This window comes from Amblyraja radiata, chromosome 7, assembly GCF_010909765.2.
Source record: "Amblyraja radiata isolate CabotCenter1 chromosome 7, sAmbRad1.1.pri, whole genome shotgun sequence".
Taxonomy (NCBI): Eukaryota; Metazoa; Chordata; class Chondrichthyes; order Rajiformes; family Rajidae; genus Amblyraja; species Amblyraja radiata.
This window is the reverse complement of record NC_045962.1, coordinates 43266664-43278086: the sequence shown is the minus strand read 5'-3', so window position 1 is coordinate 43278086 and position 11423 is coordinate 43266664. Positions and strand designations below refer to the sequence as shown.

At 41.3% G+C, this 11423-nt stretch overlaps 1 protein-coding gene across 3 annotated transcripts in view; it reads left to right on the top strand.

The window, feature by feature from the left end:
* The window catches only part of col6a2 (collagen type VI alpha 2 chain), a 62953-nt gene that overhangs the window by 10059 nt on the left and 41471 nt on the right, over window positions 1-11423 (top strand). For all 3 annotated transcript variants that reach the window (XM_033024335.1, XM_033024334.1, XM_033024336.1), the window contains exons 4-7: window positions 4756-4776; window positions 6202-6267; window positions 9998-10051; window positions 10145-10189. In XM_033024335.1, the coding sequence (XP_032880226.1) occupies window positions 4756-4776; window positions 6202-6267; window positions 9998-10051; window positions 10145-10189 (186 nt within the window). The remainder of the gene's footprint in view (window positions 1-4755; window positions 4777-6201; window positions 6268-9997; window positions 10052-10144; window positions 10190-11423) is intronic.

Sequence of the window (11423 nt, the reverse complement as noted above, 5' to 3'; positions counted from 1 at the left end):
TATAGTTATGGGTCCAATGTTGCCTTACGTGTTTTTGAAATGTTTGATACTCTAAGAGTATTATCTTAATTTAGTTTGAAAATATTATAATTGAGATTATAAAAAACTGCTTATGCTGGAAATCTGAAATAAAAACAGATAATGCTGAAAACATGCAGCAGGTCGGGCAGAATCTGGAGAGAGAGAAAATGTTTCAGGTAGAAGACCGTTTACCAAGTCTGGACAGACAGAAAGTGAGTTATAGACAATAGACAATAGGTGCAGGAGTAGGCCATTCAGCCCTTCAAGCCAGCACCACCATTCAATGTGATCCTGGCAGATCATCCCCAATCAGTACCCCGTTCCTGCCTTCTCCCCATATCCCCTGACCGCTATTTTTAAGAGCCCTATCTAGCTCTCTCTTGAAAGCATCCAGAGAACCTGTCTCCACCGCTCTCTAAGGCAGAGAATTCCACAGACTCACCACTCTCTGAGAGAAAAAGTGTTTCCTCGTCTCCGTTCTAAATGGCTTACTCCTTATTCTTAAACTGTGGCTCCTGGTTCTGGTCTCCCCCAACATTGGGAACATGTTTCCTGCCTCTAGTGCGTCCAAGCCCTTAACAATCTTATATGTTTCAATGAGATATCCTCTCATCCTTCTAAACTCCAGAGTGTACAAGCCCAGCTGCTCCATTCTCTCAGCATATGACAGCCCCGCCATCCCGGGAATTAACCTTGTAAACCTACGCTGCACTCCCTCAATAGCAAGAATGTCCTTCCTCAAATTAGGGGACCACAACTGCACACAATACTCCAGGTATGGTCTCACAAGGGCTCTTATACAACTGCAGAAGGACTTCTTTGCTCCTATATTCGATTCCTCTTGTTATAAAGGCCAACATGCCATTCGCTTTCTTCACTGCCTGCTGTACCTGCATGCTTACTTTCATTGACTGATGTACAAGGACCCCCAGATCCTGTTGTACTTCCCCTTTTCCCAACTTGACATCATTTAGATAATAATCAGCTTTCCTGTTTTTGCTACCAAAGTGGATAACCTCACATTTATCCGCATTAAACTTCATCTGCCATGCATCTGCTCACTCCCCCAACCTGTCCAAGTCACTTCTAACTCTCCTCCCACTCGGGCTAGAGCCAACCAGTGCTTTTTTCTGGTTTTCTTTGCTGCTGTTTCTTCAAAATCCACGGGAGCTCTGAGTTAGAATTAAGTTGCTAACAGGTTGGATGGAGAGGTGGAAATAGGACAAAGAAGACAAGTCACAGCCCTTTGAGTTCAAGGATGGAGAGAGACACAGAGGTCCCATGGAAGAAAGGAGATGAGCTTCTTCCAGGTTGGTGTTCTTGTATAGAAGTGGCAGCAAACTCACAGTAAATAAAAATCAAAATGTTTGATTTTTCTCAATAATCTATAGTCCTCTCTCTGAGTTCCCACATCCCCGATGAGGCATTGAGCTTGGAGTTTGTCAGTTTTCGTTAGTAGCATAGTGATGGGCCATGTTGACGATATCTGGATCATGAAGAATGAAGGAGAAAAGAAGTTATACTTTACAAGGTTGGAAACACTTTAAAAACACCTCTTGGAGTTTGAAAAGGTGCTTGTGAATCAGGGATAAGGAATAAACTGGTCCAGCAGGCTCAGGAAGTGACAGAGGGAGGACTGATATTAATTGAGAAAAATCAAAAGATTTTATTTTAATTTATTGTTGCCTTCGCTGCCACTTCTATTCAACTGTGTCATTGCTGTGTCAGCATTGTCATCTGTGAGGTCAATGCTTGTACACCCCAATGCTTGGGAATCACAATCTGTTGGGGTTTGTTATTAGGAATTGTATAGCATTGAGAATCAAGCGATGTGAAGCATTTAGCAGCTATAGTTTATAACTTTAGTAGCTATACTTTACAACTGTGTTAGCACTGGTGTACTGGTAGCCACAGAGTACTTTAGTGAATCCTGAAGTCATCAAAGATGCAACGTGTATAAGACTGATAGGGTTAAGAATTGACAGACGTTGTCAATGCATAAGAGCCAATAACCACCTTCGAGATACCATGGGTATAATGGGGAAATATTGATCCTCTTTACCTTTACCATTTGTCAGCTCTGTTGATTTGTCCAGGAGGCATGGAAAAAACATAATAGGAGGATAAATAAGCCACTCGGCCCCTCAAGAATGGTCTGGCATTCAATATGCCTGATCCACCGCAGGCGTTGTCTCCACGTTTATGCCAATTGCCTGATCTATGATATAGGGATTTACACCGAAGAAAGACGCAAAATGCTGGAGTAACTCAGCAAGACAGACGGCATCCTGGGAGAGAAGGAATGGGTGATGTTTCAAGTTGAGAGCCTTCTTCTGCTGAGTTACTCCAGCATTTTATGTATATCTTCCCTGGTCCAAGGTGCCTTTGTTGAGAAGTCTAGCCTTGACTCAGTGTAACTATTTCCCTTTGCCTCTGTACAATGAACAATACTGCCCTGTCCACCAAATTAAAGGTTGCCCATTAAGTTGACTCACTCCAGTATAGGCAGATCTTCAGAGTAAAGGAGTGATAGTCCATCTTTTTTGGCTTTACCTAGGCTGTTGAGGATGACTTCCTTCTACTCACCTCTGAGAAATCAATGCAGAACAAGCAAATTCCTGTGCAGACGGAGCAGGAGATGCCTGAGAGGGCGGGTGGTGGGAGGAATTGTTAAGGATGAAGCAGGTTCCTTTAGCTGTTTCAACTTGTCTTCGATGTTCTCTTATCATAGAGTCTTCACATTGTATATTAATGATATGGACGCGGGAATTGAAGGCTGTGTGGCCAAGTTTGCGGATGATACGAAGATAGGTGGAGGGACAGGTAGTGTAGAGGTAGGGGGGACTCTGTAGAAGGACTTGGACAGGTTGGGAGAATGGGCAGAGAAGTGGCAGATGGAAAACAGTGTAGTAAAGTGTAGAATCATGTACCTTGGTAGTACGAATAAAGGCGTAGAATACTTTCTAAATGAGGAGAGGATTCAGAAATCGGAGGTGCAAAGAAACTTGGTAGTGCTGGTGCACGATTCCCAAACGGTTAATTTGCAGGTTGAATCAGTGGTAAGGAAGGCACATGCAATGTTAGCATTCTCTTCGAGAGGACTAGAATATAAAAACAGGGATGTAATGCTGAGGCTTTATAAGGTACTGGTCAGACTGCTTTTGGAGTATTGTGAGCAGTTTGGAGCTCCATATCTGAGGGGGGATGTGCTGGCATTCGAGGGTCCGTAGGAGGGTCCGGGAAAAATGATCCCAGTGACAATTACTGATAACATGAGCGTTTGACAGCACTGTACCTCTAAAGTCTAAAGTAAAGTCTAAAGTCTAAAATGTATGGCAATTTCAGTTCTGGAGGATGAAGGACCTGTTGTTCTACATTAATGCTATCTGTTTGTGATGGTTTGAAATTTCTGGTTGTAAATGGTTACACTTTGATAATTGTACAGGAATCAAGTTTGATAGGTTTACAGGTTAGAGATGAACATGGGGTTATGAATTGGAATCTTTACAGCTGTAATAATTTGTGATCATACAATGTTATGGATCGATTGTTCTTCATTATTAGGAATTCATAAGAAAGAAAAAAATAACTTTCAATGTTTAAGGGTGACACAGTAGCACAGTTGGTAGAGCCGCTGCCTCACGTTGCCAGAGACCCAGGTTTGAACCTGACCTCATTAGCTGTCTGTGTGTAGTTTGCATGTTCTCCCTGTGATCACGTGAGTTTCCTCCAGATGTTCTGGTTTCCTCCCACATCACAAAGATTTGTGGGATTGTAGGTCAATTGACCTCTGTAAATTGCCTCTAGTGAGTAGGGAGTGGATGTGAAAGTGGGATAACATAGAACGAGTGTGAATGGTTGCGACTCAGTGGGCCGAAGGGCCTGTTTCCATGCTGTAACTTAATCAAATGTGTTGCATTTCAAAACACCTCAGGCTCCTCGCTCAACATAACTCGAGCTTCTTCAGATGTCTATTGTTACATTATATCTCTAATGTTCAGTAGAATGGATGCCTTTTCAAAAACCTAATGTTCATTCCCATATCACTCTGGGCATCTCTCATATAATCACTGTTGAAGATTGATACTGCACACCAGGATGCCATTCTGTCCATCATGCCTGGATTGGCTCTTTAAAACAACTATCCAATTTATCCCACTATAACCATCATTCTAATAACCCTGTAAACATTCCCCTCCAATTCCCATCTGAAATAACTTACTGATTCTGTTCCAGAACAATTTTAAGTCTCGTCTCCAAAGAGAAAAGTTCCCTCTCTGGTTCTTCTGTTTCCTTTTACAGTTACCTTAAGCCTGAAACCTTTGGTTACAGATCTGAAAAATTATATTAAATGAGTCTACATGATTTTGAAGTCCTATATCAAACGTTCCCCTTACCTTCGCTGTTGCTCCATTCTCCTGCCAGTGGACAATTCTCCACAGGTCCGGGTCTCCATGGACTTTCTTGGATAAATAAGTGGCAATAATGTCAGTGGAACTGTAGTATTGATATTGGCACTCTGAAGTCTCAGGATGAAAGATTATCCTTTTTAAAGTTTTGCCCACTGCAGCTAATCATTGGTCATGTTTTGATACACTGGGACAGTAATTAGTCTCAGTTCTGAATCTAGACTACATTTAGTAATTGTGCTAAGGCTTTTCTTAATGGTTCAATTTTCATGTGATCTATGCCATTGTGATATCCTTTGAATTTATTTTCCTCTTTGTTTTACAGCGAAGAGAGGCCTTCCTCAAGGTGAGTCTGTCTACATTTTTGCTCAATTCCCTTGTCTTTCCAAAATGCATCTATTGATCTGGTCTCCAATGACCCCCAGGGATTCGCCATCCTCTGTGAGAAGCTCCTATCCACCCCAGTTTTAAAAAGTTTTAAAATAAGTATCCCCCTCACTGGCAAGATTATACAGCAGATGGATATCTACCCTGTCATATCTCATCAGAATTTTATCTGTTTTGACGAGATCCCTCCCCTTCCTCATTCTTCTAATCTCCAAATGACATCAATCTAATTTCTTGAGCTGCTTGTGGGAGAAACCAACCAACAACAACCAGTTTGGCAATCTTGTTCCGAGATCCAAGTGGGGCTTCAGTTTGGGGGTCAAAAAATCCTTGTTTTGCATTTCATTGCGAAATAGTCAACTCCAGTCCAAGATTCCTATGAATTTCTCTTCCCTTCTTGGTAAATTCCTCTTGCAGGGCTGTTCATGGTACGGGGCATGCTGAGGCTGTGCGCAGATTCAATGATGATTCAATGATACTTTATTGTCACTTGTACCTAGGTGCAGTGAAATGCTTTGTTTTGCATACACCCCATACCACCGCATGTGACAGCAGAACTCCCCCGCCAGGTCCTCCCTTCATTCTTGGTGCCCCCTCCCATCCCCCTCCCCCCCACCTTCGCTCGTGCCGACCCCCTGCCAGTTATCTTACGGTGGCGCGGGTCCCCTCCTCGCTCTCGGCAGCGCGGGTCACCCTACGCTCCCAGTAGAAGGTGCAGAGAAACGAGAGAATGTGTCTGTGTCTGGTTGGATGGAGACTTTCAGAACCTGACAATTGAAGGAGATCCATGTTGGGGAGGCCTTGGGGAAGCGAAAGATTGTAAATTGTACCCCTTGCAGGGCTGTCTTGAGAGTGTGGATGTGGTCAGAGCAGCCTTGTCGGTTGAAGTCTGCTGTGTGGTCACTCCTTCCGTTTGGAGCATTCCTTGAGGATTTATTATAATCCCCCAGTTACTCCCCCCCCCAATACCAACACTCCCTTGACCCACTGCCTTCCCGTGATCAATTGGAAAGAAATTATTACTTGCTTGGAATTGTTTTTCTAATTTTTGCAGCTGTTAGAATGAATCCCTTCAAAGAAAATGAAAGAATGAAACGTGGTTTTAAGCCGTTGTGATTGTTCCCCAGAGCAGTCCCTGGGACATTGATCTTCAGTTCCTTGATTTTCCAACAGTGAACATCGAGAAGAAGACCAACAAGGAGGATGAGGGAAAGCGGCAATGCTTACTAAACCTGGTGTAGATCGCCAAAGCCTTGTCCCTTGTGTAGATTCAATAATTAAGTTAGCAATATTTAAAGTGAAATGAGTAATAGTAGCCATTGGTCATTTGCAGTGATGTTCGAGTGCATTTCCTTCATTAACCATGACATTCTGTGACTTCCAGTGTTACAAGATGAAGTGCCTGACATTTACAGGAGCCTCTGGACTGAAGGGATTCAAAGGAAGGAAGGTAAGTAAACAACATCCTTGCATTTCACTTGGCAATGGTGTCTTCAGCTCCATGAGGAACATGTACCTCCACCCCTCTGGATCTTTGCAAGTTAAGGCCTGAGTCTTCAGGGAAGGGATGCACAATCGATTTCCCTGAGCTCCTCAGCATTGGTAATATCCCCCTCGCTCCATTTTTCCAGGATTTCCCTTCACCCCACCTGCATTGCTGGGATTCTCTCCCTATATCCTTGACTGCCCTGAGCTAAACAAGCCAGTAGACATCTCCAGAGGGGGTTAATGGAGCCAATGAAGTATTTTGCTCTCTGGTTGTGATATTGGCTCATGGTTCTGAGGTTGCAATATTGCCTGACTTTGTTGCTGTCCAGCAGTCCCTACTGCATGAGTTACCTTTGGATATGGAGTTACCTGAAACATTAGCAGAATCAACGATCACATTAATACTTAAAAAAGATAAAAATATAGAAGAACCAGGATCATATAGAGCTATTGCTCTGTTAAATACGGATCAAAAAATAATAGCGAAAACACTAGCTAGAAGACTAAGCAGGTATGTAAGTAGATTAATAAATGAGGATCAAACAGGATTTATACCTAAGAGACACTCATTCAATAATTTGAGATGCTTGCTTAACATAATGCACTCACATAAATCTCATGACCAAGAGTTATCTATCATTTCACTGGACGCAGAAAAAGCGTTTGATCAAGTAGAATGGGATATGATTAAAGTATTGCAAAAATTCCAAATGGGAGAGAACTTCATCGCATGGATAAAATTATTATATAGCAAACCCACGGCTAGAATACTAACTAATAATATACTATCCACAAAATTTGAATTATCAAGGGGTAATAGACAAGGATGTTCATTATCACCACTGTTATTTGCTTTGGTAATTGAACCCCTTGCTGAAAAAATAAGAACACACCCGGATATTTATGGTTATAATACAAAACACTCAAATAACATAATATCTTTATACGCCGATGATGTACTATTGTACATCACAAAACCACAATTTAGTATACCAAACATACTAAATTTAATTGAGGACTTTGGATCCTTCTCAGGATATAGAATAAACTGGAACAAAAGTGAAATTATGTCGATAAAACCAAAAGATTCAACACACCTCCGGACATTCCCCTTTAAAATAGCCACAGAAAAATTCAAATATTTGGGAATTGAAATTACTAAAAACTACCATGATATGTTTAAAGCCAATTATAATCCCTTACTTAAGAAACTAAATAATTTGATTAAATTCTGGAAAACACTTCCGATGTCCCTAATAGGCAGAATAAACGCTATAAAAATGATCTTTCTACCACAAATCCTATACCTATTTCAATCAATACCTATATATCTCCCAAAAACGTTTTTCAAAAAATTGGATTCAGACATTACAAATTTTATATGGGATTATAAATCCCATAGAATACAAAGAGCACACCTTAATAAACGAAAAGAGGTGGGTGGTCTAGCGCTCCCCAACTTTATGTATTATAATTGGGCAGTAAATATTAAAAATATGATTCACCTGCTGGACAATTCTGCCCAGCAGGTGAACTGGATTGTAATGGAAAGAGAGGACTGCTCTCCGTGTAATATAGGAGCGACTCTCCTCTCACCAATACATCTGAGTAACAAAAATTATAATAAAAATCCAATTATACATAGCACAATTAGAACATGGAAACAAATAAAACAGAACCTAAAATTAAGAAACCTATCTCTTTTAATCCCAATAGTTAATAATCCATCGTTTAAACCATCAATTATAGACAAATCATTCATACAATGGGAAAGAATGGGAATCAAAACGCTCGGAGATCTGTATGAATTGGGAAAATTACTATCATTTTAACAACTACAACTGAAATATAATTAGAAAAATAATCAATATTTTAAATATCTTCAAATTCGTGATTATCTGAAAAAATACACAAAAGACTATCATAATATGCCTACAGACTTACTGGATTAAGCAATGAAGCCAAAGGCGGAATCAGCGAATCTAATATCATACTTATATAACATCATCTTAAACATAGAAATACCCACAACTGATGGAATTAGAAGAGACTGGGAACAAGAATTGGCTATAAAATTTTCAAAAGAGAGCTGGGATAATCATTTACTACAGGTGCATAAATGTTCGATCAACGTACGACATACTCTCATCCAATTCAAAACATTACATAGACTATATTATTCAAAAACTAAAATAAATAAATTCTTCCCTAATGTCTCACCCATCTGTGATAAATGTCTGTGTCAAGAAGCTACCATAGTGCATTCTTTCGTTTTTTGTACAAAAATACAAAAATTCTGGAATGAAATATTTGACATCTTTACAAAATTAATTAAAATAAAACTGGTACCAAAACCAGAATGGATTATTTTTGGAATATCGGAAGGTAACCCTGAACTAATCGTGTTTCAGAAGAATTTAATCAATTTATACTTAAATTCTGGAAAAATGCGCCCACACCAACAATAAAAATGTGGATATCAGATATGTTTGAAACACTACATCTGGAAGAGATGAGATTCCTCTTAGCAGGCAAAGCAGACCAATTCCAAAAGACGTGGTGTATGTTTTTGGAACTATTACAAGCATGAGGTGCAATAGTAATTTAAAAAATAAGTAAATAAATAAATAAATAAATGGTACCAGGATCTGGCAACGGGGGGTAAAACAACAAAAACAGACTTGGTTGGTAGTTCCCTTTCTGCGGAGTTTAATGTTATAATAGAGCGAATGTTTCTCCTTTCTTTTTCCTTCTTTTCTAGGGTCTACTTTCTTTCTTTCTTTACTTCCTTCTCTAACTTCTTTTCTAAGGGGCTTTCTTTTCTCAACACTCTCTTGCACCTTCATGACTCTTGCGCACTTTCCTTACTTTCTTTACTTCTATCTTTTTCTTAAAGCTTAAAAAATGAAGCGGTACAAAAAAATGTATTAAGACATATGTGTTGTGTATTATTGTAACTTACCATACTTCTAATAAAAAAAATAAAAAATAAAAAATAAAGGATATGGAGTCAGCCTGTGAAACACTGGCCTCCTGAATGGGCAAGTCAGGGGCTGGAGTCTGGCTCTGAGACTCGATGGGGAAGAGTTCATGCTCCCATGCTGCATACAGGGTCAGTTCCCGGTTGAGAGGTTAAATCCAAATTTCATCTGCCTTGTTGTTCCTGCCAGCTGCAACTTCACCTCAATAATTGAAGATTAACTGCCTGTGCCTTCACTGAACACGAGACGGGGACTCCTGCCAGCTGCCAGCCTCCCCCATCTGTCCACCACCTATCCACTGTACGCGAAGCACTGGGATGGGAGGGTGGTACGGTGGCACAGTTGCTGACTTACAGCACCAGAGACCCAGGTTTAATCCTGACTATGGTTGCTGTCTGTGTGGAGCTTGCATGTTCTCCCCATGACCGCGTGGGTTTTCTCCGAGTGCTCCGGTTTCCTCCCACACTCCAAAAACGCATAGGTTTACAGGTTAATTGGCTTTGGTTTTTAAAAAAAAGGTAAATTGCCCCTATTGTGTTGGATAGTGCAAGCTTATGGGGTGATCGCTGGTTGGCGCGGACTGAAGGGCTGGTTTCTGTGATGTATTTCTAAACTAAACTAAACTAAAGGAAGTAAGTGAAAATTCAGGTCTTTCTTTTTAATAGTAATGCACTTTAATCGGGTATAATGTATAACTTATGTCTTTTATAGGGAGAAAAGGGTACGACTGGTGCTGTCGGTGACTTAGGTGACTCTGGTCGGCTGGTGAGGATTCTTTTATTCAGAAGTTTATTTGAAACGTTATAGCTTGAATTTGTTTTTCATACCTAAACCAATAATAATTTTTTTCCTACACAGGGTGATCCTGGTATTGAAGGACCCATCGGCTTCCCTGGTCCCAAGGTAAGATGTCACATCTAACGTTTGTCTGGCCATCTTGCGATTCAGGAACTGAGTGTCCTGACCCTCAAAATCCTTTGCACGGGGCCCAAACAACACCCAGTGCTCACAGCTCTCCTTATGCCAAGTCTCTGGGTGCTGACTGAGTAATCTAGAGATCTATTCATCTCTTTTTTATGGTACTCAGTGGCCTTCACAGCTTTCTTGTTGCAAATTCCACAGATTTTGGAGAATTCCCTTCCTTTGTCCAAGATCTTGTGCTGTGTAACGTGAATATAGGTCTCCGACCCCCCCCCCCCCCCCCACTTCCCACCCGAATGGGGAAATAGCCGTCCCATATCCGTACAAACTCCATTGAATGCACGCCTAGTTGACCTAATTTCTCCTCATACCACAGTCACACCATCTCAAGACTGGGTCTGAGGAGCTCTCGAAAAGACCCTTGGGAAAGGCTGCAATCCACAAGACTGGGATGATAAGGAGGAAGTGCATGCAGGGTGATCTCCAATTATAGCACATAGGTGATGGGACAGGTAGCCAGCCATTTATCCCCCCCACCAACTATACTGCAAAATGGTAATATAGGGTGACACTGAACAAATGGTTCATTAACCCAGTCAATCTGTATTGCTGTTTATGCTCCATGGGTTTTACCCCAACACTTATCATATCATCAGATCTCCCTTGAGGACATACCTATCTGACTCTTTAACTGATACATTCTATAAGCTGCCTATGAGAAAGCCAGCCAAGCAAACCAAGCTAACCAGGAAGGGACCTGCCCAGAATTATCTTGTTCATGAGGATAGAATGCGTTCCCAGCCTCCTGCTGCTGTTTGGATTGCAGATCGAGGTCAACCTGATACTAAAGAGGGCAAAAGTGTTACAAGTTCAGATTGCACCCAACCCTTGACCCTAGAGAGCTTTCAGGCAAATGACTCAAACCCTGCATGGTCGGACTATGCTGATTTTCACAGCACAGTGCCAGCATCAACTCAGCAGAAGGGAAGAGTCTCCCTAAACCCAGCATCTTTGCCTGCACAAACCAGAGATGGGGCCATGCAGAGAGTAGAAGGTTATCTTCACTGGCTGGGTGGTAATCTGATGATAGTCATTGATTCACATTGCACAGAGCCTCCAGTGGGTGGACTGTTTGCTCTGTTACGTTGGTGTCCATGCTAGCTTAATGTTCCACTCACCATCACTGTGACTCTTAACAAAACAATGAGCCCTTGCC